Source organism: Vulpes lagopus, chromosome 11 (genome assembly GCF_018345385.1).
Source record: "Vulpes lagopus strain Blue_001 chromosome 11, ASM1834538v1, whole genome shotgun sequence".
Taxonomy (NCBI): domain Eukaryota; kingdom Metazoa; phylum Chordata; class Mammalia; order Carnivora; family Canidae; genus Vulpes; species Vulpes lagopus.
The window spans coordinates 109,743,714-109,764,628 of NC_054834.1; the positions used below are offsets into that span (position 1 = coordinate 109,743,714).

General features: G+C 37.0%; 1 protein-coding gene across 14 annotated transcripts in view; it reads left to right on the forward strand.

Moving 5' to 3' along the window:
- The window catches only part of GULP1 (GULP PTB domain containing engulfment adaptor 1), a 218,300-nt gene extending 198,436 nt beyond the window's left edge, over window positions 1–19,864 (forward strand). For 7 of the 14 annotated variants that reach the window (XM_041773949.1, XM_041773953.1, XM_041773951.1 and 4 more), the window contains 4 exons: window positions 8,113–8,337; window positions 10,132–10,270; window positions 11,690–11,784; window positions 17,891–19,864. In XM_041773949.1, the coding sequence (XP_041629883.1) occupies window positions 8,113–8,337; window positions 10,132–10,270; window positions 11,690–11,784; window positions 17,891–17,962 (531 nt within the window). In that variant the 3' untranslated portion in view covers window positions 17,963–19,864. Of the gene's footprint in view, window positions 1–8,112; window positions 8,338–10,131; window positions 10,271–11,689; window positions 11,785–13,653; window positions 13,665–17,890 lie in introns of all 14 variants that reach the window. The other 7 variants (XM_041773954.1, XM_041773956.1, XM_041773960.1 and 4 more) reach the window with 3 other exon arrangements.
- The last annotated feature ends 1,051 nt before the right edge of the window (window positions 19,865–20,915 follow it).

Sequence of the window (20,915 nt, forward strand, 5' to 3'; positions counted from 1 at the left end):
AACAATAATTTCCTGAATCCGGGTTTGCTGCCCAAACAATAAAGTCCATATCACGTGAGTATTAGTTAAAGTAAAATAAAAGATTTACCTCTCATCTTAGTTTTAAGATAGTCTCTTTGGGAAGAGAGAGAGAGAGAGGAGAACAAAAGTAGGAATGGAATTACGGAGGGATTGTGAAATTAAAAGTAATGTAGCAAATGAAAATAATCCAAATCACTGGTTTGGATGCTGTTCTTATCAGTGTGTGATGACATAGCAGATAAGGGCAGTTATGGGAAGCATCGGAAAAATAAGAAACATTTTTTGGTTAGATAACTAAAAGATTGCAAGCTGTTTTTCCTAGCAAGAGGTCCAAAGTGATCGCTGAGTTTCTGTAACACAGAACAATGGTTCAGAGGAGTCAGATCTTCTCATAAGAAATTTCGATTTTAGAAAATTTGATTTTATTCTATATTAAGTCATAAATGAAAAAAAAAAAAAAAAGGCCGTGTTGAGTGGGATGTTTCAGACTGAGAACCTTTGTCCTTCAAGGAGTCCCATGCGGGTGAGCTGATAGGTTCGCGTCTCCGCACTTCCCAAGGCACCTGAGGACAGGCTGCTAGTTCTTGGATGGGGGCTGCCATCCACAGAATTGGTCATTCTGATTTGTCTTGCGGATACAAACTTAGTGATTTTGGTTCAAACTTCTAACGAAATTCTTCGGCAATTCTAAAAAGTCCTTTCAAGGTTTCACAGTGTAAACTGTCGTTTTGTTTGCATTTTTCCTAGTGGTACTAGGTCATCGCTCCTTTGCTGAAGTAGCATCTTAGGGACGTGTCTTAGGCTGTAGTACAATGCACATCACTTTTGGACCTTTATTTTGTCACATTTGTCAACGGCACACGTTAGATACAGCTGTGGTCTGCTGCGGCGGCCTGTGAGGTCCCTGTCGACTGTCTGATGCAGTCGTAGGGTATCCTAGGCTGTTGGGTTTTAGCCGTCTGTGGATTTCCGCGGTCATGGGACACGGAGGGGGATGGGTAATCAACCCATAGATAAATGAATAAATAAATGTAAACATGCAGATCTGATATATGCTATGAGTAAAACAAAATATAGCAGAAGAGGAGAGCCCGGGTGGGGACTCTTAGAAGCAGTGATCAGGGAAGCCCTTTCTGCGGAGGTAGCATTTGCATTGAGACCTGGAGTCGGTCTGTGCAAAGGGCTGGGAACAGTGACGAGATCTTTGTGCCCAGAGCATAGTGGCCAAGACCCAAAAAAGTTGGAGATGACATTGGAGAGATGGTCAGAGGCTACATATTATAGGGCCCTGTAGAGGTTTTTTTGTTACTTTTTTCTTTTTTAATTGCACTGAGAAGTTGCTCGCAGCATTCAGTAGGGGACTCGGGGATCATCTGGCCGACACATGCACCTGGTCTGTCAAGAGGCCCAAATGAGATCCCAAAAACTGTGTAGGAGAAGGAGAAGAGTAAATTGGCCTAGAATTCTATCATTTCAGATGGTGCATATAACCCGATAGATTTTTTTTTTAAAGATTTTATTTATGTATCTTCAAGAGAGAGCACACATGCGAGCGTGAGTGGGAGGAGAGAGCCCCCGGGTGAGCGCAGAGCCACACACCGGGCCCCCACCCAGGACCCTAAGCTCACGGCCGAACCGAAGTCAGATGCTTAACCGATGGGGCCACCCAGGCGCCCCTAACTCGAGCTTGCACGATTTGCTGATGGTTGGGGGCTGGAGGATAAGAGAGGCGTCGGGATTGCCCTTAGGGTTTTGTCTTTAGCCCTGGGTGGTGGTGCCGTTTTGCAGGGCAGCCGTGGCCTGGGGAAGGGGCACGCCGGAGGGTCACGATTTCACTTTTGCCCACGTGAGCTCTGCCGACTGGACGCCGGGTGCCCACTCGGGGGTCGGATCCGGAAATCTGGAATGGAAGGAGGAGGTCGGGCTCATGATTATAGTAGTCGAATGAGAGAAGTTTGCTTTTTCTGTCACCGTTTGGGCTACAGTTCGTTGTTTCCGCCAATGCCCCCCGCATGGGTGCGCCCAGTGTGAGGTTCCAGAGTCGTTTAGTACTAGCTAAGGAGAACAGAACGAGGGCCTTAGTTTTATTTTTTTATTTTTGCTCATTATCCAAATTAAAAGACATTTCTAACTGCAAGCCAGTGTGTGTGTTCCATGAATCCAGACTTGTTTTCACTGAAGCAAGTTCCTCATATGCACAACGAACGAAGGACCACACCTCGTTTCAATTTTCTCGCGGACATCGACGGACCATTTTTTCACTTGCTCGTAAGAAACAGAACGCGACACGTCCCCTGATCACCCTGCTCTTCAGTCCTAGGGTCCTTTTCTAAGGCAGATGAAATAGCCTCCGATAGCGCCCGTACTGCGTGTCGCTGTGTCGCACTGACATTGTGCAAATCTCATTGGTTTCAGAAATTGGGTCCTTGTTTTATACATTTAGATACACTGAGAAATTTCCGTTACTTGACAAGGCTGTTTGCTTTTTTGCTGTGTTCTGGTGGTTTGGCAATAGATTAGAGGTTGGGTTTCCACCATTTGGTACTAATTATCTAGGAACAATCTGATTTCCATTTATTACATTCACATGGCAGCGCTGCCTGTATTTATATCAGAAAAAAGGGTTCATTCTGCCCTCCTGGCCCCATGAATGCCCCCAGAAGATTGTTCCGTTATAAGATGTGGGCACAGCAAGTTAAATCAGACCGTTCCTCTTGATTCTTGTGTCTGGATGCTTACATTTAACTTTTCTGGCTGTAGATGCTTTTAACCAAATCAGACTGTTGCCAAGAAGTTAAATGAATAAAATTGTAGTCCTTACAAGTACTGGACTTTCTGTTGCTGAGTAAAATAAATGTCTCCCTTTCAATTAAACCAAGTGTTTGTTACTGGATAAAGTTCTACCTTTACATAATCAACCGTGTGGCCACTGATTAGACTTGATAGGACAATTATAACCTAAAATGTGTATTTCATTGTGGGTAAACAAAAGTGCCTATTTATCTTCCTCTAGTGTTCTCTCGACTGTTACTGAAGTCAAGATGGGCAAGAGCAGATTGTGAAAACTCCGTTGCACAACAAGCCAAATGTGAATCTTTAAACAAAGGCATAAATTCTAAACATGACATTGATTCAAGAACATTTGCTGCCCACAAAAAAATGATCACTCGTTCACGGCTTCACTTCCCCAATTGTTACTTGCAAAAAAGACACTTCTAAAGAAGTAAGCTCTAGCTAACGGGGAGAAAAATATATTCCGTTCCAGTTCCGACCATGAATATCTATCTGATCAATGAATTTAGTTTCTTGCTGCAGTTTTTCTCTTTGGGAATTGCAGACAATCCTATCCACTTGACCCGTGACACTCTTGTAAGAACAAATAACAGGTCTTCCAAAAAAAATAAATAAGAAAAAAAGAAAGATAACAGGTCTTCCAAGTAAGAGACCGGAATAACCAAACTGTGAATCTAGAAATCTGGAAGAAAAAACAAATGCATTCATGATGCTATAAATTCTAAACTCTAGAAGTTATTCCTTTTAAAAACTACTTAAAAAGGGATGTTGCAAATGTGACATGATAGTGAACTTTGAGAGTGTGAATCAGCATGGGAGCATCCATGGGTTGGCTAGAACATTTTGCATCACCATTGTATTTCCTTGTCTTTAGTTTTATTTATGACCTGCCAGTTTTTCAACTAGAAAAATTTAGACATCGTATTTCAAACACAAATAATTAAACATTAAGTTAATAAATACTTATAGGGATCCCTGGGTGGCGCAGCGGTTTGGCGCCTGCCTTTGGCCCAGGGCGCGATCCTGGAGACCTGGGATCGAATCCCACGTCGGGCTCCCGGTGCATGGAGCCTGCTTCTCCCTCTGCCTGTGTCTCTGCCTCTCTCTCTCTCTCTCTATCAAAAATAAATTTAAAAAAAATAAAAATAAATAAATATTTATAAATATTAAATTAATTTAAAAAATTCAAGTAATTTGCTTAAATCTAATTCTAAATAGAATTATTTTAATCATTATGATAAATCATATTTTAATCTGAGTTGTGTTTTACCTTTCAAAAAGGCGTTTGAATATTTATATCACCAAAACAATTAACACCATAAAATAAAATTTTGATATCATTCTAATATTTCTGTGGATGTTACCAAAGAACTATTTGATGCAATTTCTTTGTTGTTTAAATGTATTCAACATTTACTGAGAGTTCAAACCCTTTTATGATTCTTCATCATTGCTGTCATATTTAGACGAGGCTAAGAGGGTTGAAATATTCACCTGGGCCTAAATATACGAAGCCACTGCTTCTTGAAAGAACAAACTAAAAAACTACAACGAATCTCAACTCTGGGCACTCCCTTTTTTTTTTTTTTTTTTTTTTTGAAAGAGAGAGAAGGGGCAGAGAAAGAGAGAAAATTCCAAGAAGGCTCCATGTCCAGCGTGGAGCCCGATGTGGGGCTCAATCTCACATCCCTTTGGTCATGACCTGAGTTGAAATTAAGAGTTGGATGCTTAATGTCTCAGCAACCCAGGTGCCCCTGGGCACTCATTACTAATAGGCCTTAAGAACCTAACAATGTCTGCATAATTAACATGGAATGGTTGAGCATAGAGCTCCCCCTTCTCTTAGAATGGGAGCAGATCCTGTGCACCTTCAAAGACCAAAGCAGCTGGAATTATGAACATAAATACTAAACAGTGGTACCATGAATTTCTGTAGGAGAGTCCAAAAATCTTGGTTTCTAGCCATCTGTCAAAATACCGATGAGACATGAAATAAAAATATCAAGCTGTATCCATCTAAACTATGCATTTAATTTCTTTTTTTAAAAGCTTTTATTTCTTTATTCATGAGAGACACACAGAGAGAGAGAGGCAGAGACCCAGGCAGAGGGAGAAGCAGGCTCCACGCAGGGAGCCCGACGTGGGACTCAATCCCGGGTCTCCAGAATCACACCCCGGGTTGAAGGCAGGCACCAAACCGCTGAGCCACCCGGGGATCCCCCTGCATTTATTTCTTTAAAAAATATCCTCAACCAGTTAAAAAAAATGACTAGCTCCTGACCCCCTAAATTTAGAAACACCACTCAAAATACTTAATAGATATAATATTTAATTCCTTGACTTGAATTATTTCTAAGGAATCACAAACTCGACGTCCACAGAGCCCGGGCTGTGACATTAATAATGAGCGTGTGGTGGTTGTGGTGAAGTGGAGAGCTTATACCCAACTGAAAAGGCACAGCCTTTTAATAACCAATCAGTTGTTTTCATGCGAGTCTGTGGGCCCACTTTCTACATTTTGTAACTTCTCAGGAAAAGCTCCAGCTATTAATGTGTGGTCTCTTAACATTACCTGCAAGGAACCGATTCAACATATTGAGAGATCTGTGTGACCAGAGCAACAAATGCCAGTTGACCAAGTCTACTTTACTGATGACCCAAAAGGAAACCTGTGATGGAATCTTAAACTTTGGATAGCACAACTATTTATAGATATCCAAGTTTTACCAATTTGGAAATGAAAATACCTAAGTGGGTTATTTAAAACCTTGATCATTTTCATGTTACAAACCTTCTTCACCTGCGTAAGCAAGTAGAAGGCATAATATTAACACTATCATAAAATACTAGAGCATTTATAAGTTAGGTTATTTTGGCCTTCGGTTTGTTTTGAGGCATCTGGTAAGATATTTTGACTAATACAAGTCATATAATAGCTTGCGTACTATCATTTATGTTATAAACCAGATGATACGAAGGACAACTTCCACTTAATATCATAATATGTTTCACTCCATATAAACATTCTCATCAATTCATAGTTTGAGTTTAAAAGTTGCTCTAGGGATCCCTGGGTGGCGCAGCGGTTTGGCGCCTGCCTTTGGCCCAGGGCGCGATCCTGGAGACCCGGGATCGAATCCCACATCAGGCTCCCGGTGCATGGAGCCTGCTTCTCCCTCCACCTGTGTCTCTGCCTCTCTCTCTCTCTCTCTGTGACTATCATAAATAAATAAAAAATTAAAAAAAAAATAAAAAAAAAATAAAAAAAATAAAAGTTGCTCTAGTATAAATTAGACAGTAAATATACATAAACAGTTTATAATATGTCTTTTACTTTGATGCGTTATATAGCTTTTAGAAAGTATTTCTTTTAGATGAAATTTAGAAAAATTTTGTCCACAGGGAGTTTACAGTTGTCACTTAAAATTAAGTAAAAAATGACCACCAATCACAAAATTATACAGTAAGCTGCATAGACTGTAAAATAGACTTTAAAATTGTGTATATGCGGGCATACATCTCTACAGAGAGCTCATTATGGAAAGCAACAGGGAAAATGGTAATCATATAACTATATCCATATTGATAGAGTGATAAGATATATAACCCAGACCATCAGAAATTGTGCTTCCACACTAAACCCTTCCCTCAACTTAAACCTCTCAGGTTCCACTGCCTTATTTTCCCCCTCAGCTTTGAGAAATGTGTGGAGAGGTGACTCTTAGCCTAAACACTTCCTTCAGATTTGTGGGTTCTCCAAACCATCCTTTTTGTTATAACTTTTCACTGTGAAGTTATCAAAAGCCGTATTCGTGTTCCTATTAGTGTTAAGAAACCTCTGAGGTATGCCCTGTAGTTGGGAAGTCCCACCTCGGGGCCAAGCCCATCGGGCTCTGTCCTAGACCATTACCAAAGCTTCCGCTGGCTGGCCTTGGGGTAGGCTGCGGTCCCCTCCCCAGGTAGAGGGCCCCGTGCAGGCGAGGCAGTCCAGGACTCAGCTCCTCCACCCCTAGGACCCCTAGGCCCACTGCGCTCTTCCACGTGGCACATCTACGTTCCCAGCCTGGTGCCCATGTTCAGAGGCCTCCTTTATGGAGCCCCTTGGCCATGGCCTTTTTAAAATGCTTCTGTCAAGACCATCTTCTGAGGGCCTCGAAGACTCCTTTCTCCACTGTGAGTCAGTATTCAGGACATTTCTGCTCCTCGCTCTTTCTCCTTTCTCTCCCCATGGCTTGCTCCCTCCCTCCAGACACCACACAACCCAGCAGGACCTTGGTTCAGGGCTCCCTCAGCAGAGAGACGAAGCCATGCTTCTGCGCGGATACTTCTGATCCTAGCCCAGTGCCATTTTCTGGGGGAAACGGGGACACTGATGAAGCCAGCACCTTCTCCCTGGCCTCTTGCTTACACTAGAGCAGGACGTGAATAAAGACTGGATTATTACTTTCATTTTGGCTTGTTGTTTTCGTTGACCACTCTGACAGCTCAGTTCTTACCAGCTCAGCTTTTGACAGTAGCTTTCCAGCTGTAATGCAAATACCTTATAAAAGTCATTCGAAAACTGCTGCGCAGACCCAGCGCAGTGTACCACTTACTGACCATCTGATTATTTATTATCTCACTTATTCGAAATGCTGGACAGCCCCCTTTGCCCGTCCCTGGAAAGTCTTAGACCATTTGGAGCTCACAGCTTACAGAAAGGTCGTGATGATTGGAGTTAGATTGTTTTAGATTTAGGCTCTGCTTCTTACCTCATAAAGGAATAAATCACAAAGAATCTATGGGCCTTACTTCCCATATCTTTATTATAATAAGGACATAACATTACTCATACAAATATCTCAAAAGAACGTTTTGAGGATTAGATTTAAAATGATTGTTGTAAACCTTTTTGAAAATTCTACAAAGTCATTACTTTTTACTAGACTTTACTCTTACATCAATGAGTGAGGTTTTTTTATTATTTTGATTCATTTTCCTGTGTCATTACACAGAAGCTCTTATTGAAATGAATCAGTAAGCTTTACTCTTAATTGTTGTCCTCTCGAGTCCTACTGATGCAACATTTTATTTATCTAAAAATGTAAGATTCAGTGAAAAATGGTCAAATTAAACATTCTGGAATCTAAGGAACGTAGCAAAGGAAAATATATTCAAATAATTTTTTGAACAGTAGTTATGCTGAAACTATTCTTTTCACAATATATCATTTTACAAATAGATTTTCATATACTTTTTCCTTTTTCCTCCATGTCTTCTTTCTTGTCCTTAGTGTATTTTTCTGTCATTCCTTTACAGCTGCTGCACAAAATGTCTGATCATGAGCAACATGGGTTTCAGAGATGCTCATCCTCTTTCTGGCGTAGTAGTGATGATTCATCTTCCTGTCTAAATATTTCTTCCGTTACTGTCACTCCTGTCAACTCGCCTGATTCCAGACTGTCACTGGGACTGTTAATACCACCACCTTCTAAATGTGGCCTTCCCAAGCCAATCAGTGAGAGCAGCATCCCAAGACCTCATGTAATTTGCTAAGCAGAAAATTCTTTCTTATTATCCCACATATTTTTTTAAACTCTGCGAAAATATGCTATTTATATCAAAGTGAAAAAATTTCAGGTATGTCCACAGAAAGGCGAGTTAGGACAAGTAACTTCAAAGAACCCTCAGATATGGCGACTGGGAAAGTAGGTCATTGCTGATATTGGTAAAAGCAGTTTCAGTGGTGTTTGGTACAAAAAGAGCAAAGTCTAGATTGATAGGAGTTAGTACCTCTCCCAAGGAAGTTAGTCTTAAGGGAAGAGCAAAAAATATGAGGCTAGAAGAGTAAAGATGGACAGGCTAAAGATGTTTTGGTTGGTTTATTTTGTTTTCAAGAACAGTCAAGATTTGAATATCATTATAGCAAATGTGTGACTCTTTACACACAATCAGCCTTATTTTTCTTCCATTACCTTCATTATCTATGAATGAGAAAAATAAATATATTCCAAAAAGTCTAATTTTACTGTGAAACATGCCAAGTAATCTCTGTTCATGTTATTTGAGGAAAAGCAAGTTTTTCCTTCTATTCTTCTCCAAAATAAGAGTTCTCTTTCTTCTCTAGATTGTGTGTATGTACGTGTGAGTGTATTTTGCCCCCCAGAATGGCAATCAAAGTGCTGGTTGCTTCATTCCTGGGTCATTCCTGACCCAGACTGACCCAGATAACACTTTTGGTGGTACATTTAGTGATAATTTATTTTGCAAGGTAGCTATTTACCGTAGAAAACCTGGGCCCGGGTGGCTCAGCGGTTTAGTGCTGCCTTCAGCCCTTCAGATCCTGGAGACCCGGGATCGAGTCCCACATCAGGCTCCCTGCACGGGGCCTGCTTCTCTCTCTGCCTGTGTCTCTGCCTCTTTCTCTTTCTCTCTCTCTGTATGTCATGAATAAATAAATAAAATCTTAAAATAAATAAAACATGTATTTCTTAAAAAACAACAAAAAAAGAAAACCTAAGAACTCTTACCTGGGAATAAAAGGCACTGCAGTGAATATAATAGTTGGCTGTCATTGTAGTAATAAATACAAATTAATATATAATCTTCATAACTTTTTAAAGTTGCTATTAATTGTGTTTGAATGAATGGTCATATTTAAGAAGGTGCGTTACTTATGTTTAATTAGTTCTATTTATAACTTAAGCAAAATATATTACTGAAATCATGTTTTTATATAGTTTCTTTAAAAAAAAAAAAGACCTTGTTGGCAAACTGAACTCCAATAAAAAATAAAAATAAAAAATAAAAATAAAAATAAAAAGATTTTTTTAAAAAAGACTTATTTATTTTGGAGGGAGAGCACGAGCAGGGGGAAGAGAGGTAAAGGGAGAGGGAGAAGCAGGGAGCCCTACCTGGGGCTCCACCCCAGGACCCTGGGATCATGACCTGAGCCTAAAGCAGAGGCTTAACAGACTGAGCCACCCAGGCTCCCTGTATAGTTTCTACTATTTTCAATTCTCTGATACACATGGCAGTTATTTCTAGGTATACAAAAAAAAAAAGGTATAAAATATATCTAGAGTAGTATTGTCAGCATTTTTGTCATCATCTTTAAGGCCACTGTTGCAGAAATTTTCTGTTGCATTCTTACCAATGAGCATTTGGCATGACTAGATAACTCATATAGAACTGCCAACATTTGATCTACAAAATGGCAAGTACATATAATTCAAATGAATTATTTGTTGTTTATATGTGTTTTATATGCATATGAAATATTTAGCATTAAAATGTGTCACCTGAAATACTGCTTAATTCAGATTATTTTCATTGCAGGGGGGCAGTGTGACACCAAAGTCACCCTCCACGGACATCTTTGATATGATACCATTTTCTCCAGTGTCACACCCATCTTCAACACCTACTCGCAATGGCACACAGCCACCTCCAATACCTAGTAGATCGACTGAGATTAGTAAGCTTTCTAAACAAATCAATATTCTTTGCTATATTTGTATACATCTTAAATATTTAATATTTTATGGAATTAATTAATACTTTAGGGAAAATTATATATCTTGAGCTCACTAAAAGCGTTAATTACCAAAGAACTATGTTTATATGTGCCAAATCAGCTAATCAGATTTTACTTTATAATACTTTATAATTCAGAGTAAACAGAGTCACTGTTGCATTTGAAACTATTTTATGAAAAGTGATATAGGGTATAGGGTTATTTATATCATCATACAAAGCATTTATTTATATTTTATTGTGTTTGGGGTTATACTTTTAATGTTTTAATGATTAAAAACAACTTGGTGGTAACTATTTTAATATTTTGACACATTTAGTAGAACTCAGTGTAAATTTCTTATCAAAGAGTATATGAATATTCTTAAAGAAACATGTAAATATTGAATTCCATGATTTGTTTATTAACCCTACATAAGTGTTTTTTCTTGATATCTAAAATACTATACATGTATCACTTTTCTGATTTATCTTCTATACATTTGGAAGGAATGTAAGAGTCTCTTACCGATGAATTAGGAACCATCCAACAGATGCTCACTTTCAATGTCTTGATTATATTTTGATCTGTGCCCTATCACAGGAACGTAAAGAATAGTTAGTTCTCAATGGCCATGATCAGTCATCATGTCCAAAGGGAAACTCAAGAAAAGACACTTTTACATGTTATGCTTTACTGCATCCTTTCTGGTTCACATTAAGAGGTTTTTCCATATAACTCCGAAGTTTTAGCTTGGGCTTAAACTGTGTCAGGGCCTTTAATTTATTTTTTCCCCTTGTGGAACTTACCAAAATATATTACACATGTTAGATATTCAGTAAATTTTAGAGAATTAATTGTAAATGCAAAGTAATAACATCAGAAACTTTGAACATCAGTGTACAAAAATACTTTTACATAAATTGAAATATATATTTTTTAATTCCTCTGAATATATTTTGTGCCTTGCAAAATATTTTTTCAGGAAATAATCCATAATATATATGTCATAGTGTGTTTTTAGCAAATGTTGCCAGTATCCTCATGTCATAATGGGGTATTTTTTTGTCCTTCTGAGGGTCTCACATCTCTTCCTTTACTGTTTTTTAATTCCTTGAACTTAACTACTGGTTTACTCATTCTCTTATTTAGCCCAGTAGGCATTCGTTTAGCATATATGCTAGACTTGCATTACAAGCTAAAATCTGAAATATAAATCAGTGTGGTATCTGCAAAGGAGGATTTTAATCCAAGTCAAACTATAAACTGAGAAGAGTGAATATTATTTATTTATTTATTTATTTATTTATTTATTTATTTATTTATTTTATTTATTTATTTATTGTCATTTAATTTACTAAATTATTTTCCTCCTTTTAGAACGAGACCTGTTTGGAGCAGAACCTTTTGACCCATTTAACTGTGGAGCAGGGGATTTTCCTCCAGATATTCAATCAAAATTAGATGAGATGCAGGTGACTATTTTAACAGATTGACCTACACATGGTTTATTTCTTTTTGTTTATGGGACACAGAGAATGTTATATACCAAAACTACCCTTTCCTTAAATTAGTATTACTATGGAAACTTATTTGAAACAATTACTTGGAAATATTCATATGCATTTAGTCCTAAAAATATTCCTACACATGCTAAGTTTTATTTTGTTCTGTTTTCTTTTTAAGAGTGCAATTTACAATGGCAATAAGACGGTTCTTTTTTTATATGAAATTACATGGATTCTAATGGTTCATTACTTTCAAATCCAAAAATTACAAGGTAATTGTACTAGGTTTATAAGATTTCATCTCAGTTTTACCAATTATGCAGTTCAAATTGTAAATGGGTAGATGAAGGAAAATCTTTGTGAGAGTAAAATCAATCTCTTTTACAAGAAGCATTGTCGCTATGGTTCATAACTTCTGGACTCTTTTGGGGAAAGCAGGCACCCAGTGACAACTTCTTTAGTAATATAGTCCAGTTGGGTTTTTAATTTTTCTCTCCCTCTTTTATTTTTCAATTCTCAGTTGTACTGGAAATTTGAAGATGCTGGTTTTAAAAGCTTTTTACAGTGGACCATGATTAATAAATAGTCTTGAAAGCACCGGGAAAAAAAAAATCTTCTCTTTATATTTGCCCTTTACATTTTGGTGAAGTTATTATAGCCTATATTTTATCGAAAAGATTATTTATATGGTAAAACGTAGGCAAAGACCAATTATATGAAGCTGATTGAGAAGATGTAGTGAAGGAGTCACTCCCACTTATTAGGTGATTCATTCCCTATGTTTCATTTCCTGGACAAAACTATTAACGGTGGGTTCTGATCTTCTAACACTGATGAAACACTCCTTCCTAGAAAGATAATATAAATATCCTTCCACTCATTTTGGACTACAGCTATGAAGCAGTCATCTTCTTTTCTAGGCATTATGTGAATTTGCTTATTGCTCTAGATATAGTAACATATGCCTTGAGATTTTCAAAGAATATGTTAAAACAGCATTTCTCAAGTTGGGTGATTCATAATCTTATTTTACATGAAAAATTATTTTAAATCCTTTCTATTGACTTAAATTGTAACATTTCTCAAATATTTACAATTATTTGCTCCTATACAACTATTAATTCAAGATTATACAACTATACAGTTGTATTATTATACAACTGTACAATTATACAATTATACAGCTCCTATACAACTATTAATTTAAAAATTACAAGTTAAATAAAAGCACAATTGCAACACCTAATAAAATTCAAATTAAGAACTTCAACAGGATGGTGATATTATGTGGCTGAAACTAAAACCACCGATGTCAAACTTCCGTTGATTTCAGGATGTATCCTGTTCGGTGGTGCAATTTCTCTCCCTCTTTTCCAGAGTTCAAATATGACACTTTCACTCAAATAGTACATGATTATTTAGCAGGAATACTTCATTTATTTTATATGTAATCAATCTTTTCCCTTTTTCATTAGTTTTACCACCTAGGTTTGTGCTACTTGGGACTAATGCTTTTGTAAGAGCAAACACAAACATGGGCACGACGGTGCGGTGGTGTTTGTTGTTAAACATTATGCAAATCACAAAGAGTACTTTTCTGTTAATGTTTTTAAATTTTCACAAGACTGAAAAAATTTCTATAGCTTTTTAAAAACAAACCTATAGCCCCAGATTTTTGTAGGAACTAACCCCAAAAGACACTGTATTGAAATGATTTAGTGATGTGTTAGTTAAATAATGTTAAGTTATGGTATTTTTGCTTCTGTTTCTGTTTTTGCCATTTCTAATATTTTCTTAATGTCTTTTTTTATTCTTTTCTGCTTTCATGGTGGGTAGCGCCAGAGATGGTTGGTATATTATTTTCATAATAATTTTAAACAACTTACAACTTCTTAAAGCTAAAACCTTAATATTTGCATGCTTTACTTAATAAATCTTCAAACAGCAGTTTCACATGGATGTCTCTGATTGTTAGTTGTGTTTAAAGAGGTTTTATAACCCATATTTTAAAGTTATTTTTTCAATGATGTTGTCACTATTGCATTGTCCACCTCATTGCTTGTCTGTTTTTGTTTTGTTTTGTTTTGTTTTGCTTTGGTTCAAGATTTACTTGCAAGGTCACTTCAACTAAAGTAAAATAATATTTTCTTCATCTAAAGTCTATGACAACTTTTGCTATTAATCTTGTTAGCCTAATTAAGCTAATGTACACATTTGGCTATTATTTTTATATTTGCATATAATGTAAAAACAGTATAGTACAGTGGGTTGTATAAATAATATTGAGTTAATAAAACTAGTGAGATACTTAGGTTTTCTCTTTCATTTACAGAGGAAATCACAAAAATATCTTGTGTGTTTCAAATTTAAGCAGAAATGTGTGGTCATATTTTATTATAAATAGTTAGAAAATAGAATATTTATTTGAAACCAGTAATGTAGTTATTTAATTTGACATAACTTAAGCTTCGTAGTACGTGTCACTGACAGACAAATTAGTAAAATAGTATTGATAGCTCAGAAGTGTATATTCTAATCTATAATAATTTAATACATGAAAAAAGATCATGGCAAGTCAGTGAAATGTGAACTTTGCGTTAAAGGGTGTTAAGTCAGCTGGTCAATAATTTAGTGGAAGACCAATAAACAGCTGTAACATACAATAGATATCCAAGTAAATTTCAGAAAGATTAGTCAGCTTAAAATGTTTGGTATACAATTGAATATTTATCAGACTTTTGAATTGGAAAGAAATTTTTATAAGGAGAAGAAAAATATGTAGTTCTACAGTTTCTATAGTTTTTTGTAATTTTTTCTTTTCTCTTTAAAAATATATAAATATATCACATATACATAATTAAGGTAAGCAGACAAATACTTAGAAAACCAAATCAGATAAATAAATAAAAAAAAAAACCAGCAGTTCACAAAAGACCACAAGTGGCTAACATGCATGTAGACATGTTCAATCTAACCAAAGAAAACATACAAATTAAATAAAGAACTAAAAGTGCTATTTTAATCAAGCAAATTAAACATTTTATTTCCTTACTTATAATCCATGCAAGTGAGAGTGTGGTGAGACAAACTCATTGCTGGGACAGGGTCAGTTCAAAGCATCCATTTGGAGAGTAATTTGTTGGTAATACTTATATTTCTATTCGATATCAAAAACTGTAATGCAATGTATTCTGAGAAGAAAATGACTATAAATGTGGAAAATTTGTATGAGCAAATGCTTCTAGTTAACTTTATTCATAATTATAAAATGCTGGAAATAATTAAATCACATTAAAAATAATAGATTGGTAGTCGCCTGCGGGAAGAAGAGTGAAGAGACAGGTGGAATGAGGGGATTAAAAAGTACAAACTTCCAGTTATAAAGTAAATAAGTCACAGAGATGAAAAGTGTAGGGAATAGTCAATAATATTATAATAACTTTTTATGGCGACAGACGGAAACTATACTTATCATGGTGACATTTCCTAATGTATATAAATTTTCAGTCACTATGTTACACACTTGAAATTAATATAATATTGTATATCAACTACACTCAGATTTTTAAAAGAATGAATAGAATAGTATATAATCATTAAATTAGTTTTATGGGGACCCAATAGGGAAAATTTGTTCCACTGAATTTTAAAAAGAATATAGAAAATTATATATGTGTGCTACATTAAAATAAATAAGAAAGTTATATATTTTTATATATTATAGTTTTTATATTATTATTAAAATTATTTTTAATTTAGAAAATCTAGAGATTGATAAAGAAAGACCCTCAAAGGACATACCTCAACGTGTTAACAATTCTTTCATATGAGTGGTTTTTCCTTCCTTAACATGCTTTTCTCCCTATTTCAAAATAAAGTAGAACTGAGCAAAATATTTCATACAAAAGGCATATTATTAATAATATGTTAATAATAAAGTTATCTTTTGCATGATACTTGTTTACAGTAATCTCCCTCACAACATAAATTAAATCCTCATTTTCATCCAGAGTTTTCAAATTCAAGAGGATATGGAAACCTGAGAAAGATTCAGTAATCGTTAAATCGTGACTTACTAAATGAGACCTAGGAGGAAAAGTCAGAAGCTGTATGAGAAATTTTATCTTAGAAGTAAAGAAAATGAAGGAGAGAGTCAATAATGCGTCTGTTAATCAGGATGATTAAATTAATCCCTAATTAATTTAGGTGACTCCAAAGGGATCCTTATAAAATCACTGTGGAGATATTCTTATAGATGATCTACTTTTTTTGTTATTGAAATAGTGACCGATCCGTATTTTCCCGATTGCTGTCCTGCCGTTCAAACAAACGCATTGATAAATAGTATTTTCAGGGTAGTTGAAGTGATAGTGGTTTCATTTCCGAATAAACTGAGACAAAGATTAAAACAGTGTCTGGCATCAAACCTTCTCAAGGTCTGATATATCCAGTCTGCCTGCCTGTCTGTCCGTCTGTCTGTCGTGCCAGAAGAGCACGGAGTACACGGCCTCCCATATCCAAATACAACATTTGTACAGAGCAGTTAACTTGCACTATTCTTAGCTTAAAGTCTTGCCTCTCCAAGGGTCTGGCAGCTGTTTAGGATACCGCGCCCCGGTGCAGCGAAGTAGCTCTTGTCGTGGTAGGAACAGGCTTTAAGACCAGGACGGTGAGTGCCGGGGCTCGCCTGGCCGGGCCGGGAAGGAGCCGGGCGCCTGGGGGCGGGGGCGCTGGCCCGGCCCGGCCGCTGTAGACCCTGAGGAGCCTTGACGTTCAGAGCAGGTGGGGTGAGGCTCGCGGTTGGTTTCGAGCTGGCTTTCTCCCTCCCCGGGGTCACGGTCACGCCGCATCTGTGAGGAGGACATTAGACCCCTGCTGTGGCTGCAGGTGACCGGGGTCATAGTGGCTCACCCGCCGGTAGGCTCAGTCTCAGTCTCACGAAATAAGCGCAAGGAGGACGGAGCACAGAGCTGCCCTAGGGGCCTGTCCCCGCTCGGCGGCCCGTGTCGCCGCCAGCCCCTACTGCGAACTGCCTCCCTGAACAAGATCTCAGCTGTCAGGAGGACAGAGACGTGGGGAATGTGCGCAGAAGCTGCCCCAGTGCTCCCACAGGAACCTGAGACACGGCCCGGCCCATGAACCCATGAACGGGGCCTGTGCTTCTCTCTCTTCCCTGCAGGCCCGAGCGCGGGGATCACAGGCAGGGTGGGGAGGGCGAGGTGGCGAACTGGAGAGAGCTGGGGGCAGAGGACACACTCCTCGGCCACCGACTTTTAACTCCAAGTCCAGGGCCCGTGTTGTGATGAGCCCCGGGGTTGTATGCAAGTGACGAGTCACGGAATCCTGCGTGTGAGACTAGAGTCCACTCTGTGAACGAACTGGACTTTGAGTAAAGAAGTTGGGGGGAAAAACAAATCTTCAGAGGAAACAAAAATGTGTACTTGCTCCCAGCAGATGGAGGGCACCTTCATTTCCAGAAACATCCCAAACATGCTAGGGAGAGTGGGACCCAAAGCAAGACTTACAACTGTGAGCCACGGCGGGCCGGGCAGGGGAGGCTTTCTCCGCGGCCAAGCGGCCTGCAGCTCGTGTCCCACGCAGGCCCTGGCGTTGCGTTTGCCAGCCTGAGCCTGGACAGTGGTAACCGGGAGGAGGGCGCAAAGACTCTCCAGCTGTCTCTGGTCGTGGAGCGGCTCCAGCTCTCTTACTTCTGTTTAAATCGTGTTGGCCCCCAAAGCCAACAGAGGAGATCTAAGCCCCAGTAGACTGGCACACGAGGCCCCCCGTGACCATTCAAGTCTTGAAACCCCTGCGGGATGCCATTTGCTTCTGTTCCCCTTGGTCTTTCACGCATGCCAACGTCACACGTACTTAAACCTTTAAAACGCTGATGGGTGACACACACCGATAGGAACCCTTGACAAGCCAGCATGGGCCATTACTCCTTAGCCGATCAAAGCATGAGGATTTCAACTTTTGTTCAGTCTCTCTGTTTTGTGGCTGTCATCATGATCACCGGTATTAGTATTGCCATGAGCATTTCTTATCTTAATGATTTTGCTCTGTTTTGCAGGAGGGGTTCAAAATGGGACTAACTCTTGAAGGCACAGTATTTTGTCTCGACCCATTAGACAGCAGGTGCTGATGTCAAGAACAAGAGATCCAGATTTGTGTTCAGTTTGTTTGATATGCGTATACGTCGTCCCTTATTACTTTCTGACAGGTGGTATACGTGTGCCAATATGTTTTTGAAGACCTTCACTTTTTGCAAGTTATTTTAGTAAAACGTCCTTCGCTATTGATCTATAATGTTTATTTTAAAAACAACTGACTGTAAAGTAAATCATACTTTTATGTTCTTTTCTGTTTCTCCTGTAGATAAATTTACAATCAAAAAACAAATTATCCAAATATCTGTCTTGTGTCAGAGTTCTGAATAATTAGTATCTTGACACATGTGTTCATTTTCTAGGCTGCTAGTTTATTTTTGATTCCCAAAAGCCATACCTTGATGACACCTTTCAAAGTCTTGAGGAGATATGCCAATGCCAAACTAAATATATTCCATATTCAAACCAATAAGCATGTTACCATCCATTAGACGGATGTTATTTTATGTATTAAATGTTGTTCATATCATTGGCAAAATGTAAACCTTGAATATAATCCCACCAGGTCATTTTTAGCAAGTAAAGTAGCAAAAATATAATTTCCAATAATAATTAAACCAAATAATTAGAGTTTATTAGTAAAAGCAAAGTATTAATGTTAGCTATTATTATCACTTATACTCTAAATCTTTTATTTATTTCATAAGTGAAGATAATGGAAAAAATTAAAATTTGCTCATTACAAAACACTTAAAATTTAATTTCTAATGAGATAACTTATGCTAAACATCTAAACATAATCTGATCTGATATTTTCTAAAAAAACATTTGGAATATATGCTGTCTATGGTTGCAATGTCTATCTATTATCCACATTTACTTTACCAAATATATCTTTTCTAACTGAATAATAATATTCTCATATTTTCTCCTTTGATAATGATATTTTCTCACCCAATTTATTTTGTGATGCCCCATTAGTTTTGATACTTTAAAATCTATAACAATTATTCCTTATGAATCATCAGTATCATTTAGCAATTTTAATTTGTATTTGTTTTTGTTGAAGTCAGAATCTCATTTTTTTTTACAAAAATCAAACGACTTCTCAGTTTAAGCTAACATGAACGATAGAATTTTCTTTTGCTTAATTGATAATGTGCTGATGAACTCCGACCTTTAAGTGTTTATTTCCTACACCTTTGCCCATTATGTAAAAGACTTTAATTTGTACTAGTGCAAGAATTTATGGTTAAAATTTATAATTTGGTACATTGCATCATAAGAAAAATAGATTAAATTAATGAAAATGTGAGCTTAGATTAGAGGTAGATCTCAAAAATAGATTTATCTTTTATTCATGGAAATTTCTGTCAAGTGCTAAAGGTACATATATTCACTAGGAAAAGAAATCAAATACGCTTATGCAATCTTATATTTGTATGTATCTTCGTAATGTTCTCTGGTATATATAAGCCTTCTTGTTTTCTGTTACCCGCTAAGTTGTACCTTAATTAGAAGTTAGTATATGTTTCATAAAGAAGAACCTTTATAATTTTGTTTGTCATATAGTATTTTGGAATTTGTATAATGAGGATGTTTAGGGGCCATATGAATGGCTTTTTTTAACAGATAGAATTTGTATTTTTATTGTACTTTAAAAGCTTTATGTAATAGGTATATATTTAGTGGCCATTTATTATCAATGGTAACACAATAGAGTACTAAGATGGTATTTGCACACTTAAGATATGTTACTTTACCAATTTTTAATGGTAATCAATTCTGCTACTGGCATGACTAAATAGTACATAATTGGTCATTAATTATGAACATTTATTTCACCAGTGCATTTTTATGAAGATCCCAGTTGAAAATTGTATTTCTATGTAAACTCAATATGTTTGATTTTGCTGAGAATAAATGATTTTAAATAAATAATTGTATATTTACTCATTAAATAATCCCTGGTTAAGTTAGAAATATTCTGAAGGTGATTATATGACAGTGTTTCCAGGTCATAAAATGAGGCCTAAGAGTAGAAGGAAGAGAGGAAGAGAAAGGAAAAGAATTAATGAACTTTAACTTCATTTCTTACAGCCCACACACATTTTAGCTTTGTAAGCAAATATCATTCAGTTGTGAAAACAGTGGCCTCGATCCTGGTGGTGAGAGAGGTCGTAACTGGGTCCCTTTCACTAGAAGCATCTGGTGCAATAACTGTATTGTGTAAATATCTCCTTTAAAAATTGAGAGCCTTTTTAGCCTAGCAATAGTATAAAGGGTTTCTTGGTGGAGAGTCTTTAAAAGGTAGACTTGATAATAAGATTTGAGCTGTGGCTTATTGGAATATCATGAAGTTTTGAACCTTCTGAAAACAAAGTATTAAGTGTTTTAAAGATTCACAGGACTCCATGCCCAGTGTTTGCACACCAGTGAACAATCCATCAACCCATTCAGTAAAACTCACTTATTACTCACTTTGTGTGATAACCTATGTTATGTGGGTAAGAAAACATCTAGTAAGTTTGCTTACTGGATTTAAGTTTGCTCGCTTAACGTTGTTAAATTGAAGATGACCGGATTCCTGCCCTCAGTTAGTTTATTGACATAAAGGAGAGGTAAGGTGATATATGAATTACTAAGTAAAAACCAATATGTGCGAAAGTACCGGGTGAACCAAAAACCTCCCAGAAGACATTTCTATTTAATTCTGTTTAAATGTGCGTCTCTAGCACTGGCTAGTGTCTAGTGTTAGATATCCACTGTGAGACTATCAAGAGAGTCCAATAGCAATAGTTTTCTCTTCTTATTTCTCTTTTTTTGGATTTGAACTTTTTCAAAAAAAGTTTGGTCACATTATGAAGACTTATTTTCAGATAAAATTTCTGATAGATGTTGCATTGTTGCCTTTCTGATTATTTTTCTTTTTTACTTTTTTTTTGATGTTAGTTAACATAACTATGAAAAAAACTAGCTGCTAATATT